At 37.7% G+C, this 20265-nt stretch overlaps 1 protein-coding gene across 3 annotated transcripts; it reads left to right on the top strand.

Moving 5' to 3' along the window:
• The first annotated feature begins 2015 nt into the window (after nucleotides 1–2015).
• Nucleotides 2016–15756, top strand: mdfic2 (MyoD family inhibitor domain containing 2). Of its 3 annotated transcripts, XR_010908663.1 has the most exons (5): nucleotides 2016–2256; nucleotides 2359–2431; nucleotides 7470–7646; nucleotides 10794–11358; nucleotides 15344–15756. XR_010908663.1 is itself a non-coding variant. In XM_067460199.1 (4 exons), the coding sequence occupies exons 1-4, from the start codon at nucleotides 2254–2256 to the stop codon at nucleotides 11048–11050; spliced, it is 510 nt and encodes a 169-aa protein (XP_067316300.1). In that variant the 5' UTR covers nucleotides 2016–2253; the 3' UTR covers nucleotides 11051–12187. The 3 variants fall into 3 exon arrangements, 2 of the variants coding, with proteins under 2 accessions (XP_067316300.1, XP_067316301.1); XM_067460199.1 differs by lacking the exon at nucleotides 15344–15756 and having other exon boundaries at nucleotides 10794–12187; XM_067460200.1 differs by lacking the exon at nucleotides 15344–15756 and having other exon boundaries at nucleotides 2355–2431; nucleotides 10794–12187.
• The last annotated feature ends 4509 nt before the right edge of the window (nucleotides 15757–20265 follow it).

The following is a 20265-nucleotide window of genomic DNA, read 5'->3' as shown; positions in this document are numbered from 1 at the left end:
GGCATCTGGTATAGTCAAGCATTCTTAATTTATTTTTACTTTTTTCCAATTAGCAGACCTCTTGTTCTGAAATCATATGCAAACAAAACTGATTAAAACTGCATATAATTGCATGTTGGCCTTTTATGATATATAGCTTTAAAACATTGCAAATTTATCAAATATTAACCTATTAAGATTGCAATCCTTTTTTTGGAAACTAAACGCATTGCACTGAACCTACAGCGTTTCCATAGGAAGTGTGATTTGTTTCCCCCAGTCTAGAGGAATTGTCTTGTTTGCGTCAACAATCGCCCCCGGTGGTAGATATAATAACTGCACATTTATAATAGCCCAAAATAAATACTATTGACATTTATTCAAAAGTAGCTGAGTATTCTGACTATTTTTGTCTTAAGTAATGTAATTGTATTATAGTTGATGCCTTACAGTGGCTGACAATTTTCAGATGGCTCTTTATAAGATAAATATTTATATTTTTGAACCCATGTCTACCACTTTAGATGAGGGATCAGCTACATGACGAACAGGCATTCATTATAATCAGCACAAAGCAACATATTATTGAATGATGTAATCTTAGTGATTTAACCCGTTTAATCTGTATCCTGCCTGTTGAATCTAGCATGTAATATTCTTCCACAGGGTCTTCTTCGCACTTAACCAGCACTCACTGTTGAAGAAGGCATCTGGCACAATCCACAAACATTCCCACATCTTAATTTTTCAATTAGCAGGCCCCATGTTCTCTAAACATATGCAAACACAGCAGGGCATTCTTTAAAATGCAATTCTAATCTGCAGGCTAGTTAGAGTAAATTGGCAGGCTTGTAAACCTTGAAAAATCTGAATAGAGCTCATTATCAGTTTATCTCTGCTGACTTGCTTTCATATGAGGAGCATATGTGTTGTAAGCTGAACTAGATTGTTTTGTGCAAACAGGTATGTGCAGATATATTCGTGTGCAATGAAAAAGCTGAACTTCACTGCAGTAGTGCTTCAGGCTTCAGCGTAAGGCTCTGAATTTAAAAAAGAAAAAAACATCCCCTTGTGAAACTATGTGAATAATGCTGAAAGAAAGTAGATTCATAATTGGGTTATTTCAACTTCTGACACTTTTATGTCCCAAGGGTTGATTTTTATTAACACTTACAACTTTGTTTCTTTTGTTATATCCAGTTCACATTAAAACTGTCTAGGAAAGTTTTTACCATGCCTTAATCATTTATTTTCTACAATGCCTTTACGTATAGATTGTATGTCATTGTCCCAGACTAAGACTTTCAATATGGAAATCCATAAAAAATATCAGTTTTAAAAAGCTTAATATTTATTATTGCTGTATTTATTGTGTTAAATGTGTAGGGACGTTTCTTTCAAAATGTCTTATTTTCTCAACTGTCCAACTGTTGTGTCATTTCCACCACAAATAATTTTGCACATTACCAAATAAACAATTTCGGTAAAGAGTATGTTTTAGGTAAACAGCACTTGCAAAAAGATTATTTTTAATGTGCATAATTTCCAACCAAGCTGTTAAATAAGTAGCTAGCTACAACGATAAAATATTGAAAACAACAGAAAAAGTTATGTATTTGTATTTAACGATATAGCCTACAGTACGATAGCTATTAAAGTCTATTTAGCCAGACAAAAGAGTTGAATATGTCCTGCCAAAAAAAAAAAAAAAAAATGTTTTATTAGGCTACCAATCTTGTGGAAGTGTAAACAGCTTGTTTTTGACACTCTATGTCAACAGGGTTTACACAGGGACAAAAAACACCCAATGTCGACAACTCAGCATCAAATCCGAAGACGTGTTTGATCATGGCTAATGAGATGCAGCACAAAATGAATCATATTTGAATGTAATATGTGAAACATTGTGTGACTTTACCTTGAGTGTTTTTTTTTTTGTTTTGTTTTTTGTCAAATGCATTTATACGTCACGACGTCATCGGTAGACTTGGACTGGGTGTGTCACTCTTGTCAATCAAAGTTGATGCTCTCTTTAAACCAGCAGTGACGACTAGCGGGAGTGTGATAGAAACGAAACCCTTTCCTTTGCCGACAGTATACTGTATTTTGAAATCTAAGTGACTTTATTATTAACTAATCCTAAAATAGCGACGTATGTAGCTTTATCTGGTTAAACGCGAATGCGATTATCTTTGTGTTGCTGCAGGCGTGCCGCGCATTATGCTTAGAACTCTCATGTGATGCATTTCTATTGTCTTCACTAAGATTATATCAATGGTAAGTTATCATACATAGTTTTAGCAGTGTCTTTGTGTGTTTTTTTAATTAATCGGTTCATTATTAACTTGATATTTGCTTTGATATCACACTGTAAGACAGATGGCTGGTCAAAATTCGGAAGTCGAGCTTGATTTGATCAAAACTGAAGAGAGAAGCTCTTTTGTAAAAGCTGGTAAGTTAGTGACCCATGTAACATGCTCAAACAATCTAACACACTGTTGATCAACGATTTTGTTATGGTGCATGAATATGTTATTGAGAACAATGTTTTCTCACTCATTTTGAGATGGTTATTGATTGAAGGATGAGTGCATTAGCTTTCACAGCCGTTAGAAATAGGTGAATCCTGTCCCCTGTCATAATGGATCTGCTTTTATCTGTTTCCCCCTATAAATATCCCTTCCCCCATCCAGTAAATCCCCTAAAGTCTTGAAATTGTAGTTTTTTGATGGTTTTATTTAGAGAATAAAATAAGGGGAGACCAGGGTTAGTTGTCACACTCTCTATTACTCCATATATCTCAATATTTATTTATAATAAAGATTTGTATTAGAGATTATACCATGCATAAAATGGGTATGCATGACAGTTGTCCTGTGATTGTGAACAGCTGATAATGGCACACCTGAGAATTTGCTCATTTTAAAGCTACGGTTTAAATTCTGTGACCGTGTTGTCAAAGAGCATGTGCTCTTCTGTAATAAAACACAACGATTAATTTTCTACATTTGTCATATCATAACATTTTCACTTCACAGAATGAGAACACAGTGAAGGCAAACCACAGAACTTTCTGGAGAAACAATTCTTTATCCCTTTTTTTCTAAATTATTCAATCAGAAGGGGAGAGAAAATAAAAAAGGCCAATACAGCCCAAAGCCATTTTCATTTGTCTTTCCCTTCTCTTTTTTTATTTTGGACTAACAATGCAGATTCCTCTACGGAAAATATGTCCCGTGTGTTAATTAATCATAAGACATTAAATGTTAAATAAAAGAGAGAAAAGCACATTGAATATTTCATTTGGGATAGGTGGAAGAAAAAATAAACAAGGTAGTGCAGCCAAAGCAATGATTCATTAATAGTTTGCATTCAGATCTGGCAGATTCATTATTGAATGATTTCTGGGCTCACTTTGAGATCAGTGAGAGCACAGGAACACATCTCAGCATGTTTTCTAGACAAGCCTTGATAAACATTGCTTCAGGATGAAAGAACTTTTGAAATAAGAACTGACATGGTGGATTAGAGAACATTGATTCTTTTGCATATATATTGGTAGATTTGTTTCTGACGGGGATGTTTAGATTATTTAAAAGTGATTTTAGCATTGCAAAAAAGGTAAAAGTGCAGATATTAGTACGCTTCCCAAAACACACACACACACACACACACAGAAAAAAAAAAGTGCTGTGGTTGCACTTTTGTCAAAATGTTGTTTGTATGAGCGACTTCTGGCTCAACCAATGCCATGAGTTGGGGGCGGGACCATAGCGTGCAACAGTGTCTGCCCACTTTATCAGCTGCTTTGGTTCCCAAAGTATTTTTAGGGATTTTTCAAGTCTTCATTAAAGAGTTAAATACGTGAACCTTACCAAAGATGAATTACAGCATTGCAAACTTACATTGAAGCAAAAAAACAAAACAAAAGACTCTGTACTTAATGGATAAATCACAAATAGATAAATAACCTTGAATTAAATGGTTAGTTCACTTAAAAATAAAAATTTCTGTTATTAATTACTTACCCTCATGTCACTTGACACCCGTAAGATCTTTGTTCATCTTCGGAACACAAATGAAGATATTTTTGTGTAAATCCGATGGCTCAGAAAGACCTCCATTGGCCACAGTGACATATCCTGTCTCTCATTACAACATTCATCTCACTACAGTGGTTCTACAATAATTTTATGAAGCGACGAAAATAGTTTTTGTGCGCAAAAAACAACTAAATAACGACTTATAGTGATATAGTGATGGCCGATTTCAAAACACTGTTTTCCCTGAAGCTTTGGAGCTTAATGAATCAGTGTATCGAATCAGCGGTTCAGATCGTCAAAGTCACATGATTTCAGAAGTTTGGCGGTTTGACACGCGATCCAAATCTTAAAATGATACGCTGATTCATTAAGCGCCGAAGTTTCAGGAAGAGTTTTGAAATCGAACATCACTATATACAAGTCATTATTTAGTTTTAGTTTTTTTTTTTGGCACAAAAACTATTCTCGTTGCTTAATTAAATTATTTTAGAATCACTGTAGTGAGATGGGCTTTGTAACGACATCTTTAGTGCCTTTTATAGGTCTTGAGGATAGACTGTAAAAAAATATGGACGTAGTGTCCGTTACGTCACCCATAGGATTCCGATAAGCCGTTCTGAAGCTCAAAGTAGAGAGGAGCTGGGCGTCGCCATCTTGCGAGCGAGTCATTGCGTGTTACTCCCGGATAACAGAAAATTAGCAAAAAGGCAGGATGTGGGCGGAGCTTAGGTGAGGCAATGAATATAGACGGCAGATAAATGGCTATCCACCTGTCACTCAAAGTAACCACGCAAACAAAGTAAACGAATGAGTTATAAAAATTTTACAGCCCTCACAGTTGTCATGAAGGTCAAAATTAGCAGTATAGACCAAAACTTGTACCAGGCTGTAACATGTTTTTTTCTGCTGTAAAGTTGGGAATTTTAACATGGGGCTTAATGAGATTCTGCTCCCTTCTGGAGCCTGTCCCTAGTGGCCAGTCAAGGAATTGCAGTTAACATTACTTCCGTATTGGCTTCAAGAGAGATCGTGGGAGGTCGCCGCTTGGTCTTGAGAGAGGAAATGTATTTCAACAAAAATATCTTAATTCGTGTTCCGAAGATGAACGGAGGTCTTATGCTGCATTCACACCGCACGCGAATAAGCACATGTTAAGTCAATGCAGAGACGCGAATAGGCATTTTGCGGTGCGATTCGCGCAAATGAAGTGGCGCGAATGTCGAGGCAATGATCACGCGAATTGAGCGTTATAAACGCGTGATTCGTGCAAGTTGAAAAATCTGAACTTTGGTGGATATTCGCGCCGCGTTAACCAATGAGGAGCCTGCTTACTGCTGTCACGTGGTGAAGTGACGGATGGGAACCCATAGGGGAAACCCAGAGGCCAGAGTAATTTAAAAATACTACTGTATTGTGTCACAAAATGTAGTTTTAATAGTTTTTCAGGCGAGAATGTAGTTGTTTAAAGCTCAAATATGTGATTTATTTATTAAGAGAGCTCCTATTTGAAAATTTGATCTGCCGTTTTCGGAGGTGGGAGACCCAGGCGATCACCGGAGCTCAGCGCTCATCAACCCCGGTGAGAGCAGCCTTAACTCGGCTAGTCCTTCTGCCGACTGCCGCTGCCTGGCAGAACCCCCTCCCATGACGCAAATTCGCGTCTGTTGTCTAGTGAATGTCACACGCGAATGAAGCGAATGGATTCAAATTGTTCACGCGTCCATCTTCGCGCGAATAGCGTGATTTATTCGCGTCCATCTTCGCGCGAATAGCGCGGTTTATTCGCGTCATTTGCGTGCGGTGTGAACGCAGCATAACAGGTCTGGAACACCATAAGGGGGAGTAATTGATTAATAACAGAATTTTCATTTTTGGTTGAACTAGCCCTTTAAAGCTGTTGATTGTGAATATAAAAACAATATAGTTTAAAGTTAGGGTAGGCTATTTCGGAGCGGCTAGCAGTACCAAGTGAGCTTTGAAGGCATGAGATCCCACCCTCCTTTCAGAGCTTCTCCAAAATCACGACTCCTCTTAATTCCTTTTTATCACTCTGTGACTAATGTCTGCACGGAGGTTTGGAAATGCATGCATTGCATCGCTCTCTTGAATCCAACACAGAAGTGACTTAAACTGCAATTCATTGACTTGGTGGGAAGTTGTTGTTGCGTCACCTCTCGCTGCATCCACTGAAGACAGGATTGCTTTAGTTTTTTAGGGTGCTTGGCTGCTCGCACCATTGATTATTGATTATTGATCACTGAAAGCTGCCTGATTATTTATGATGGATGGCCAAATACACATGACACAGGTTCAAAAAGACCAAATCCCTCTGATACAGGGAAGATAAAGGATAAGGATAGCCTGACGTCGTCACACTCAGTTCTAGTAAAAATATGAGTCTGATACTGCTCCATTGGGCTGTATCCTGTTCCATTATGGGGCCTTTTTTAACCGAACCAGGAAAGACCTCAATTGGATAGATCTACAACCAATCAGAGCAATGGAGCGACGCATAACGTTAGTTGTTAAATGTCAACAGAGGGTTGTTTTCATTGTCCGCGGGTTGAAGCGACCTCAATTATGTGATATATAGACCCAGGAATGCAAATTTTAACAGGAAACCTTGCCAAAACAACACACATTTTACCCCAAAACACCATCTCTCTCTCTATCTCTCTCTCTCTCTCTCTCTCTCTCTCTCTCTCTCTCTCTCTCTCTCTCTCTCTCTCTCTCTCTCTCTCTCTCTCTCTCCCCCCCCTTCTCAGTGCTTCATGGGAATGGGTGGTGCTAAAGTGTTGTTTTGGTGCTTGTTTCGATTATCAGATTTTTCTAAACATTATTTTATCTTTTTAATGTTGAAATAATGTGGCCTGGCATCTTCAACAATAACATATATCATTGATTAACACCCTCATGAAAAAAAAGAAAGAATAAGATTTTGTTGCATTCTATCTATTTGTAAACTGCAGGTCCATTATTTTTTCTACACTCTTCATTACGCATCATAATATTTCCCACTACAACTCTGGTGCTATATTTAGACTTTTCTAAAATCAAATTTATATTTACTGGAAATCCACAGATGGAAGCCATACACATTTTCCTTTTTGGATTAACTGTTCCTTTAATGCTTTCGAGAATTTTATGAAAATTGACTGTAAACTAAAGGAAGATAACTTTTTTTTATTTAATCTCACTTATTACAGTATCACAAAAAAATGTGTAAATGCTACCACTTGGGCAGTACCTTTTTAAAAGGTACACTTTAGTTTGCACTTGATTTATCCCTAAAGGGTTCATATTATTATGCACATACATAGGGTACCACCCCAATGACAGCTTTTGTACCTTTTTTCTGAGAGTGTATTGTTGAATATAAATCAATAATATCTTGCTCAATATGAATGTAAACATGCAGATTATTCAAAAACACCTTTTCTTTTTCAGGAGCGGAGGTGTCCAGCACAGCACCTGGGAGGCTTTCACCTATTCCTGAGCTGGATCCCTGGGAGAGAGAAGCAGACACGGACTCAAAAGAATTCACATACTCCTTATGCTCAGTGGACAGGTACAGCACTTCCTGCTCCTCCAGCAGCTCCCTGTCTGACTCCCAGGAGAAAGGAGGTGAGTCACACATCATCACACCTGGGTTTGGGGATTGGCCAGCTTCCTCTTTACCAGACCACCATAGTGCCCTAAAATGCTCTAATGAATAATAATTACAACATCGGCTGCCACCACGAGATGTCTTGTATTAAAATTCAAACTCCTAATTTTCTCTCAAATGAGCAGTGGTTTTATACATTATCTTGTTTTTAAAAAATCCTTTGATTTTTTTATGAATTTATGTGTTGCCAGAAGCATATAATTATGCATTTTTAAATGGTAAATTATTAAAACGTATCTATAATTTAAAATGAAAACTAAGGAAAGCTTGTGATTTTAAAGCTGTCTACATCAGTTGAATAACTGAATTAAGCAGCACATTCGATTAAACTTACATATAGAGATGAATTATTAAAATCATGCGCTGAGAACTCTTGTGCGTGTATTATGATTCAACAGCTTTTTTAATATGAAATTAATTAGAACAATATATTTCCCCTCATTCAGCCAGTAGCTTCAGATGAGTTAAGGTGCAGTCATTATGTCGTGGTGTTGAGCTTTACATATGCGTTACAATGCCTTTCCTGGTGTAATATTCAGAGGTTAATCTAATTCCAACTCTTATGCTCACAGGCAATGGTATTTTGTCCCGCATTATGCTCAAATCTACTTAATGTCTTGAAAGCCCTATTTGAAGCTTGGTTTATTTTTTTTACATAAGACCCTAGGCTTTGTGGAAACATTTCTTAAAACAGACCATCACAGTAAGTCAACTACGCTAAAACCCCGCTAATTTTTTGAGTCTGTCATCCCTCCATTTATTTAATCGCATGGAAGTCTCTGAGTCTCTCCAGCAGAGCACAGATGATCTTCTAAGGGAAAAACACCTATACAGACAGGTGATAATTGATTACATTTCCGCACAGCTCTCTATACCTTCTCTTTTTGGAAGGAAAAGGTGATTCGGTAAATTATGCATGTGTTTAGAAGTGCCCGGCGAGAGCTGGTATACAAGAGGTGCAGGCAGACTCCAGGTCAATAAGGACCTTTGAGTGTCTGTCCCCATCAGCTGAAATCCCAAGGTAAGAGTTTGCAAAGAGGCATTTAGTTTCTGTAACATACATAACACTGTGTAGGCTTTCTAAGCTCTTGGCATGATCATGCCATTATTTCAGCATTTAAATTTTTTTTTTTGCTTTTTGTCTTCTGACGCACAATTTGATGGTAACGGCATGCTGTGTTGGACAGATATCTATATTTAATCAAAAATATTAGATGTAAGCATATTGTAATATACTGTAGAGCATTATTGCATGTGTGCAAAAGAGTGACGATAGTCTAGTAAACTAGTAAATGTTTGCAATTATTCAGTACTTAGCAATGTCTAGCCCTTCTAGAGACGGCCACACAAAAAGCATTTTTTACCCCCATTCCATATTTCTGTACTGGTATGTTACAGCTGTTTAAGGGTGTTTCTTCAACAATAGACACTTTGACCCTGTGGAGGTAAAAATTAAATTTATTTAATTTCTCTTTATTTTTTTCATTCATTTTGCCACTAACAATTTCCAACAGTTTATACACATACATCATTGGTCACGGCAATATTTTGGTCATATTTCAGACATTTCCACCTAATCTCAGAAATCAATATATGATTTTATATATATATATATATATATATATATATATATATATATATATATATATATATATATATATATATATATATATATATATATATATATAATCGCTAAAAAAAACCTTGAAACGTAAAAGTGGTTGAAGTTGAAAAACGATTATTTTATTTGTTTGGGCCTTTTGATTTCATGACATATAACATAACATGACATGACATACATAGCATCTGTACATGTTTTAGATACCTCACGTTTCTGCTAACTAAGCAGATAAACTGCAAGTACTCTTCTTTAGGGAGGTTTTTAACACTTCTTTATTGCTTCTCAAATGCAGCCATGAATAAAGTATATAGTTGTGGTCAATTATTGGCAACCCTGGTAAATATAGCAACCCACAAAATAATGCGGCCATAGGAAAACAGCTAAAGCTTTCAAAATCCTATTTCCACCATCAGGGCAATAATTTAGAAGTTCCAATCAACTAAAGATGTTAGGAATCTGCCTGGAAGAGGATGTGTGTCTATATTGTCTTAATGCACAGCGAGGAGGAGTTTGAGTGGACAAAGACTTCAAGAAAATCAGCTGTAGAATTACAGAGATTAGTTGAGCCTTGGGGTCAGAAAAGCAACACAAAAAAGCATGTTGTTTGGGAGGGTTTCAAGAACGGATCTTCCATCAAAATAATGATCCAAAACAAACATCAAAATCAACACACAAATGTGTTACTGAGCACAAAATTAAGCTGTCCCAGTCACCTGACCTGAACCCAATAGAAAATGAGTGGGGTAAACTGAAAAGAAGAAGCACCAACATGGAATCTGAATGATCTTGAGAGGTTCAGTATGGAGGAATGGTCTCTGATATCTTGTCAGGTGTTCTCCAAAATTCATCAGGCATTACAGAAGAAGACTCAGAGCTGTTATCTGGGGCAAAAGGAGGTTGCAAAAAGTGTTTAAAGTCCCACTGAACCGGAAGTAGCGAGTGAGTTTTCTTGAGTGCTGTGACAAATTTCCAAGTGAAACGGAATATTAAAGAGAGGGCAGGGTTTTACTTTAGCGCTCCTCCTCTCCATCTCGGGCTTATAGCAGACGAATGGTAGAGGGGAGTGGTTACGCATTTTAACCCGCAAGCCGTCAAACTGACCTTCATCTGAGAAGGAACACCGTTTCCAGACCGGAAGTAACTTTTCAGATTTTGATTAAAGATTACTACGGCAAAAAAAAAAAAATCTGTGTATTAACTTGCATGGATTAATTGTTCACCCGAAGACCTGTAATATGTGCTAACAAAGTAAATAAGATCGTTATTTAGTTATTTAGAATAGATACGTGTTCTGGAAAAACACATTTATTTATTTTTTTTAATTATGGGGATAAAATAAAAGGGGATAAACAATGATTCATTTTTACAGCCACCTTTGATCATATTTACCAGGGGTGCCAATAATTCTGACCACAGCTGTAGATGTTTTAGCATTCCCTGTTGACTGCCCACAATGTGATGACTTCTTATTTTTGTTGTTCAGAGCTCTGTGCTGAGATTGTACTGAATTGTCTCTTCTGCCGGTTCTACGACCTGTTCCTCTTGTTACCTGAAACATGCGAGCGAGCTGCTTACTCCATCTGCCCTACCTACATGCTTTTCTCTTCAGCCGCGGAACCTGCACACAACACCAACTGGAACTGCGGTTGTGATTTTGACTGTGGCCTTAGGGACATCTGCCATGAAACAGGGGAATGCCTTGAGCTAGCGATGGAAATTTCGGAGGTTTGCTATCACTGAGGTGCCAGCTGAACAGAAGACGTCAAAGTTGCTTCGTTGGAAGAACACTTTGCAATTTTGTGTCTTTTTGGGAAGAAAAATAATGCACTTTTTAAAACCAAAGAACACTACAGTCTATGCCAAAGCAAGCTAATGTATGCCCATTTGGAGCTAGAATCATCAAATCAAGAAACTTGTAAACAAACATGACATTTTAAAGCTACTAGAAATGATTTTGCATGAAATTGCTACTCTTCTCATCTTCCATAGTCTGATTCCTAAAGTCACGTCATTGTTTGAAGTGGTAGAGAAGTTTCTGATTGGTGAAGGTGAGTGGCTTTCTCTTAACACAAGACCTCCAGTTAAACAGACTCCTTAACATGTTTTGACAAACCTTTGACACAGGTTTGATTACGAAAGCGATCAAATAGTGAGAACAGAATAAACATAAGCACCTTTAGGTTGTGTATCGGAAAGCTGATAAAATAGTTCTGCACAATAACAAGCCCTTGTGCCAACGTATGTCGATTTTTATCACAATGAAGAGCGAAGTGGAGAGAAAAGGCCTTCAGTGTGTCCCCGTGTTGATAGCTTGTTTAAACTAGAGTGCTGTTGTTAACAGCCGGTTTGAGACAGTGTTTTGTAGGACACTTGTCCTTCTAGAGCCCATCAACCTTTGTTCTTCGTTCAGGAAGACTGCTCTCTCGAGTGCACGGCGACGGTGTAATAGATCGTTTTTGTCAGCGCCAGGCTCTCGTCACGTAATGGGGAAAGCGACACGTTTGTTCGTGTGTTTGTGTGCATGTAATTCGGGCATCTATTTCAGGGAGAGGTCAAGGTAAGAGAACGATCAAGCCAGGCAGTGGGCTGGAGTGTTATTGTGTTATCTTGGCTTGCTAAACATTTGTTTTCGGTTATCAGATAGAGATACCCATAGAGTACCGTGGTTGTTCAAACAGCAGGAAAACCTTAGCGCAGTTAGCCAAGAAGTGGGCAGTGCTGTCTTTTTTCCTACAATCCTAAATGTTTGATGATATTTTTGTGTGAACAAAAAGTCATGGTACAAACAATCAGTTTCCCAACAAATCAAATTGCTGGGTTGCAACATTAGTGGATTCGCCAAAATGTTTGCCAGATTAGTAGCATCAAATCCTAGAAAAATGTTTAGGGGCATGTAAGCATGTAAACTTTAAGCTAAATTTGATTTGTTGTTTTGTAAACCTGATTTGTTTTCTGAGTTACTATGTTTTTTTTTTCTTCTCCAGACTGGTACAAAAATTATTAGCATAGGTAAAGTTTCCACCAAAATGCTAATGTTATTGCTATTGATACTACAATATTTAGAGGGGGATTAACATGACACCTTTTTCAACTTTTGGCCATTCATTTACATGACAACATTGGTTTGAAAACGGTTTCAAAGTGCATGTTGTTGAATACGATATCGTTATTGTCTCTGTGTAAACTACAAAAATGCAAATTTGAGGAAACTGAGCTATTTGCATGCATATTACATGTTCAGTCTTAGTGGCGTCGCCAACTACTGGCCTGGCATGCATAATACAACATTTTTATATGCATAATACAGCATTTTACAGATAAGTGTGAACATAGAACGTTCTGACAACAAGGCTGTCTGTACGTATGGAATGATTTTCCAGACAATCATCAAAAGGAATTGCAAATTCTATTTGAAATTGCATTTTCAATTTGTGCACACATGCGTTGTGCCAAAATGGAAACACAAATGCATGATTGCATGAAATGCATTCGGATTTTCCTTTCCGTGTATGTAACATGTCTGCCAATTTCAAATGGAAATAAAAAATATGTTTACAATTGCATTTACAATGCCGTATGAGTTATGAACCTGCCGTTTTAAAATAGTGTCCTGCCAAAAGCCGCCCAAAAATCAAATGCAATCGTAATCTCCTTTGCACTTGCATGTCTAACACAGTCAATCAGTCTTAAGGGCAGGGTTCATTGATAAAGTTGGAAAGTATGCCACTGCTACAGTATGAATTCTGCTTCATTTCAGAAGTCTTCTTTTAGTTTTTTCTTCTTTTATTTTCATTCTTTTTGTTTGTTTGGCAGGTGATAAACACTTATGCTGCATTCCAGGCAGGTTTATGAGCATGTAAGTTACGACTTCAAACCACGACTCACGACTTTGTAGCGCTCCAGGCAAAGTCACGCCAAACTACCTGAGCGCCAGGAATTGCAGTAGCTTGACGTAAACAAAGCATGGCGGGCTTAATCGTTTCCATCGCCAAAGGTGCTCCTGCTTAAAGTGAAATAGCAAATGGGTGATTTACTATTGCTATTCCAAAATGGCAGGATCATAACATAGTAAATGCAATTGCAAACAGAAATTTAAATTTGGCAGACATGTTACATGTGCAATTGCAAATCACGCATTTGTGTTTCCATTCTGTCACGTGAGCACAAATTGGAAGTGCAATTGCATGACAATTTGCAGTTCCTTTTGAATATTGACAGGAATATCATTCTATATCTGTACGTAAAAGGAAAACCTTTTTTGTGTTTAGTATTGTAGTAGTACAAGTGTAAACGTACCATTAGACTTAGTGTCATCAGTGAGTGTATATACACACACAACATAATTTCTAGCAGTGATGTACAATACCTATTCTACTGTATTACTTTATTTCCTACATACTCCATTTGTAATCAGTTTGCTTTCACTTTCTTATGCACTACACTTATAAAAGTTCACTTAAATTGCTCTCTAAAAAGACTTTGGGGGCCTGTTACATATTCTCTGACATAAACTGTGCCTGAGCAAACAGATGCCTGCTTAAACGGTAAACATCTGCATGTCTACTACTTTTGGACGTCTGTCAAATTACCTGATAGTTATGGGAACCACAGGGGCTATTGGGCTTCGCTAATGGTTCTGCATATGGTCTTCGCGTCAGAACTTCCCAAAAGTTACTTTTATTTCTTTGCATCTGTAACCTTCTTTTCAATGTTCATTCTGATTATTCAATGGTTTTATTACTATTCAGGGCACACGCATTGGATTTTATGATGGGTGGACAATCACTTAGATCTAAACTGAATGAGATATACCCAAATAGAAACTTAGCAGTGCCGATGCTACACTTCTGGAGGCCCTAAGCAAAACTTTATCAGGGGGTCCTGGTCAGTGCAATACAAATAAAAATGATAATAATAATCCCCAACCTCTTAATTAGTTATTTTAGAGCAGGTTCATTGTCAACAAACAGCAGTGAGTAGAAACGTTCAGTAATACAATAAAAAATAAAAACAATAGGATAAATACAAGAGATGAAAGATATGCATGAAATTAACAATTTAGCCTATTACTAATGAAAGCCTACTATACAGAAATTAATTAGTTAAAATGAAAAAAAATCCAAAAAAAGCTTTATATAGTCTTCACTGTATGAATAAAATGGATATTGATTCTTGTTAAAGTTACATACCCAGTGAAACCAGTGAGCAGTTATTTTGTTGTTTGATTAAGAGAGCAGTGGGTTTGTTAGGCTGCTGAAAAACACTTCTTTATTTTTTTAAATAAAAATAAAATAGGCTAATTTCCCAAATCCCTAGAGTTAAACAGTTGAGTTTTACCATTTTCTAATCCATTCAGCCGATCTCCGGATCTGACGGTAGAACCTTTAGCATAGCTTCGCATAGATCATTGAATCTGATTAGAAAGTTAGCATCTCGCTCAAAAATGAACATAGACTTTCAATATTTTTCCTTTTTAAAACTTGACTCTTCTGTAGTTAAATTGTGTACCAAGACCGAAAGAAAATGAAAAGTTGCGATTTTTCTAGACTGATATGGCTAGGAACTATACTCTCATTCCTGCATAATAATCAAGGAACTTTGCTGCCATACCATGGGTGGAGCAGGCAGTGCCTGAAAATAGACCGTCAACATAACCAATGTGACAACCTGCTTGCACAAGGAGCGTGGAGACTATTTTCAGGAGTTACATAATATCATTGTGCCTGCTGCACCCATGGTACGGCATCAAAGTGTTTGTCATTTTTGAGCGAGATACTAACGGTCTAATCAGATTTAATGATCTATACTAAAAGTTCTACTGCCAGATTCAGAGATCGGCTGAGTGGATTAGAAAACGGTAAAACTAAAAATGAGTGTTCCTTTAAGACCAGGTGCACAAACCTAATACACTGACAGGCATTCAATTTCTTTCCCAGCTGTTTAAGTTCAAAAGTCCCCAATGCGTGTGTTTGTCAGTTTAAGTGCACACCCAAAGCCTAAAGTATCATGTACTTGTCCATGTTTTTCTCATAGACTGTCTAAAAAGATGGACGACGCACCTTCACTCTCTTCCAATGATGTAAGTGAAGCCACCAGTGTCCAAATATATGGCTGCTGACATCTTGGGTCTCGAGTCTTCGCAGCTCAGTACGCTTTTACACATGCTGTTACATGATTCGACTGATTTGGATGTTACGTATGGGTGACAGCTCACCACTTAAAGGAAAGGAACGCAATATGATGTTTTTATAATCATTGAATTCCAAAATCAGAAACGAAAATAAAACGGCCCATCATAAATTCTTGAGAGCAAGGGGGCAAGGGGTGGTCCGGGGACCCTACGCAACTTTTTGGGGGACCAGCACTGCTAAGCGACATACCAAAAACCACTCTACACACCAAAGCATCCTCATGCCCAAACATCCACAATACCCTGTTCTGCATGAGCAAGCACCATTTACATTTTCTTGTAAAAATCCAGTTTGTTATCAGTGTCACTGTATGTTTCAGAAAATAAATCTTGTTTAAATAAATTCTATACATTCACTGAGGTCTTATGATGTGGAAATGTTCTCTGAATTATGAATGCTGAGCTGTGCATGTGTGAAGTCCATTATCCCATATTTCCCAAGATTGCCTAGTCCCCAATAGGCTATCAAACAACTCATGGCTTTTGAATCTGGGCCATCCGAGAGGATGTATGTCAGCCATATACACAATCAAAAAGTGATCTCCCCCTCTTATGAAGTAGGGTGGGTTATATGCCTTTGGGCTATGCAGACGTTCAATCCCAGTGTGTGTTTCACAGGCCCATCAAGCCCATGGGCTCATATCAGAGATACCTTTCAATCAGTGGGGATCCCCATCTGACATGACAGGTGATTTTCCTTTGCGTCCAATTAATAACCTCATTTTAACAATTAACAGTGGAGGATTGTGGAAAGCCCTGCGGAAAGTGAAGGCCTGAGGGATTGGTAGCAGTTTTAGGTTTCGCTGAAGCGAAGCAGATTCTCCTAGGTTCGCTGCCGTCATCCTCAGTCATAAGGCCACGCCATTTTCCAGGTGTTGCTCTATGAGAGGTCTCTGAGGATGGGATGGGGTAAAAGGTGGGGTTGAAGATGGGCTGGGGATGGAGAGCGCATATGGCAACGAATGATGGAGTACGGTGTGAAACCTCTGCCTTTACGCCCCACAGAGAAGAGGAAATTAAAGAGCAGGCGGAGGGGAAGGAGAGCGTTAGGGGGTGTTTGTAGAAGGAAAGGGTGATTTAAGTGTCAGTACAGGGGGGATGGGACTGTGGAGTTAATTACTGAGTAATGAGGGACAATTTATTGTGTTCTTGTTAGACACATCAAAATGCCTATTGTGAGACTCTCTGTTAATGTGTCCCCTTAGAGCTTGGTGCTAAAGGTCTCGAAAGCTTGTCTGGAGTTTTAGTAGCCAGCCAGAGTCTGATGCAGCCATCCTGGGACCCCATGGGCCCCCCGGAGCCACTGAAATACCACCAGGTGCTTTTAGTGTCGGTCCCCGAGTCAGGAGAATTTATTCCGAGAAATAATGAGAGTTGCATTAGCAGAGTATCGATCCCCCTCACTGTGGCCTTCCCTCATGAGTCTGCGGTAAGTCTTTAGAGGCACCTCGCAACCCCACTAAATCTTCCTCAGTTACAGCCCTCTACTGTTGTTTCCTACCTCCTGTCCATCGCTTTTATTTTAGGTCAAAGTTTGTCGTTCATCTCTGGATGTGATTTTTATTCTGGAAATATTAAAACTAGAAGGAGGAAGGCGTGATTGGATGTTCATTTTAAATGTTGAAACCTATGTTCTCAAAATCAGACCTGCAAAAAATATATAATATTAAAGCCAATATATGATAAATAAAGTATGTATTAAACATTTGGGATCAGTATATAGTTTATTTATTTGTTGTCAAAAGTGACAGTAAAGTATTTTACATTGTTTCAATTTCAAATAAATTGTTTATATTCATAAAGGGGAAAAAAAACTGAATGCATCACGTTTCTTGAGCAGCAAATCAGCATATTGGAATGATTCTGAAGGATCATGTGATCAAACTGGGATAATGATGCGGAAAATTCAGCTTTGCCATCACAGGAATAAATTACATTTGAAAATGAATTACAATTGAAACCTGCTATTTTAAATTGTAATAATTATTTTAAAATATTACCCTTTTTTATTAAATAAATACAGCCTGAAACTTTTTTAAAATACATAAATTCTTACAAATCTTTATATGTACTTTTTTTAAAAGGATATAATTAAATAATATACAGTTCTTTTGAATTTAGTATGATTTTACATTATTAAAATTAACTATTGCATTTCGGTGGAATCCAGGTTACATAAAATAAAAAATAAAAGAAATAAAACATTTCCAACTAGTCAGTTCCGTGAAGTAAGAGCATGTGATTCTCAAGGCCAGTCTTAAAGGAAAAGTCAGTAAAATCATCCTTCAGCCTGTTCGCAGAGAGAAACGCCAGCCTTTGATGTGGTACATGTGAAATCAGACCATAGAACAAAGCTGCCGTCACCAACAGTCAGATGTCAAAAGTAATCCGCACCAATTATTATTGAGTACCTGTCATGAATGATTCACAGGCAGCGATATCAATAGAGATATGTATGCCTGCATGACATATAAACCCCAAAAGAGAGGATATACATAAAATCAGTTGTAAATAACACTAGAAGCCCTCATGTTCGAATGAAACATGCTTAAAATGCTTGTATTACATTTAGTTTTCTCCTTTTTCTTTCAAGAAATGTACGTAACTTTTGCCCCACAGCAGATCTTAATCTAAACCTGGTAATAATGACATCTCTAATCTGTGTTAATGCATATTCTTATCTGAATTGTGTTCCTTGTTTTGTAGCTCAAATGAATACGTTCCATCAGCAGCTGAATCTGCCTTCGAAATGATCTCTCTGGACGCACGAGTAGAATATGGAATGTCTATAGAATGCAAATGAGCTTTCTCTGGACGTGCATAAATTAAGCAATGAGGTTCCAGCAATAACACAAGGCTGTGAGATGCATCTATTAATAGATTAATAGAATTTAAAATGAGGCTTTATTTACGGCTCCACTCCGCGAACAGGATTCTTCCCCTGGCATTTTAAAAACCGGGGGAACAAAGTCTCTGTCCAGTTTATCATAATGGAAGCCTTCTACAGGAAAATGCACCACTTTTGCTCTACAAACAAGATCTAAATGTGCTGAAAGTGCATTATAGTGCTTTCTTTATAGCACATTTGAAACCAATAGACACTGCAACTTACAGGTCAGACTTACTGTGCTGCTCTAACATAAACTGAATGCCATACGTTGAATATACATTATTGAACTCCTTCAGAGTAGTTTTATAAGACATGCTCGTCGTGTTGGTCTCCTTTGTTCTCCAAACGTCCCCTAGGGGCCACCAGCAGCAAGCTCAAACTCTTTTTGAAGAGAGACAACAATTTTCCACCATACGAGTCAACTTTTTCATTCATCAAAATGGCAGAACACATATGCATTCAGCTCCCCATAGATTTCTCCCCTAAGGAACATGCTTGTCACTGTGAGAAAACAAGTATACCAACAGTGTGTTAGCTAATGGGCCACCTCATTAATCACCAGAAGTTATAGCTTATGTAATGGCAAAACAACCTCGGCTCAACAAACTCATAACTTTGTGTTTAGACTCATGTCATGTAAAGTACAAATTTGGTTGTACTATGAATGTTTCCATTTTAGCTAGCAGACAATCTTCAGTTGAAGACAAATATATTTTATATAAGGTAAAAATTGCAATAATCTGTAAAAGAAAAGTGTTTTATGTTGTGTTTGGGAATTGGCTCATGGTTATTTTTTTATTATTTAGAAATGATTAAAGGTTAAGAATCACAAGCAGAATGAAATAATTTCTAAAGGCTCAAACAAACTGCATTTATCACCAAATTACAGATATCATTTATTAATATTAATATTATAACGTTATTATTTTATATATTATTTATATTAAAGGGATAGTTGACCCAAAAATGAAAATTACCCTATGTTTATTCATCCTCAAGCCATCCTAGTATTTGACATTCTTCTTTCAGATGAATACAAATGGAGTTATATAAAAAATAAAAATGCCCTGGCTCTTTCTAGGAACTCTCAATACAGTTCTGAGCTGTAAAAACCAAACTTTGGTCAGGCCCATCACATCATGTATAGAGTCGGTGGGTGGGGCTTAACTTAGTGATGGCAGAGTTGCGTTTGCGTGCTTCTAGTAAACACAGAAACTGGCGAACGGCGGCGGTCTTTCGAATCAGCTTTGACCGTGACTCTGGAAGACTTGGAGTTAAGCTTTTCTCTGAGAAAAGAACAAAGAACGGCACTGAAGTCATTCTTAAAAAGGGAAGATGTGTTCTGAGTTTTGCCAACTGGATACAGTGAATGTTTAATCTGTCAATGAGCTCCGCTTCACGTTGCTCTGGTTGGTGTAGCGCTATCCTATCGCGTGCAGAGGGAGTTTGAAAGACAACCGTTTATCCCGCCCCTCGGATTGAGTCCTGTCTATGGTGAGTTTCCAGACCAAACATCTTGATGTGGGTCTGGCTTGTCAGGCTAGATCTCTCCCTATTCAAGTACAAAGCAGCTATACGTAAAATAGCTGTCAAGATAGTCATGAGTGGACTAAAGGAACTATGATGCAAAAACAAAGCATTTGAATGTTAATCAACAGATTTTTGACAAGACTTCTGTGACCGCACATCTAGAAAAGCCAAATTTGATAATTCTTGAGGTTTAGACACAAAACAATTGTTTTGAAACAACCCATGGATTCTGTTGAGACTCAAATATGCAAACTCTCAAATAAAAATTGTGAATCAGTAATTCATGAGGTTCAGTGTTTAGGCAGCTACAGTCAAACAGGCCCGTAATCTGCGAGACTGATGTGT

The sequence above is a fragment of the Pseudorasbora parva genome, chromosome 12 (genome assembly GCF_024679245.1).
Source record: "Pseudorasbora parva isolate DD20220531a chromosome 12, ASM2467924v1, whole genome shotgun sequence".
NCBI classification, from domain to species: Eukaryota; Metazoa; Chordata; class Actinopteri; order Cypriniformes; family Gobionidae; genus Pseudorasbora; species Pseudorasbora parva.
Note: the sequence above shows the minus strand (reverse complement) of the source record. Positions and strands in the feature narration are given on the sequence as shown.

What these genes read in the sequence shown, in the direction of transcription:
- mdfic2 (XM_067460199.1), top strand. An exon ending in AAGCTCTTTTGTAAAAGCTG is followed by an intron (nt 2,432 to 7,469) that starts GTAAGTTAGTGA and finishes TTTCTTTTTCAG; the next exon opens with GAGCGGAGGTGTCCAGCACA. An exon ending in TGACTCCCAGGAGAAAGGAG is followed by an intron (nt 7,647 to 10,793) that starts GTGAGTCACACA and finishes TTTGTTGTTCAG; the next exon opens with AGCTCTGTGCTGAGATTGTA.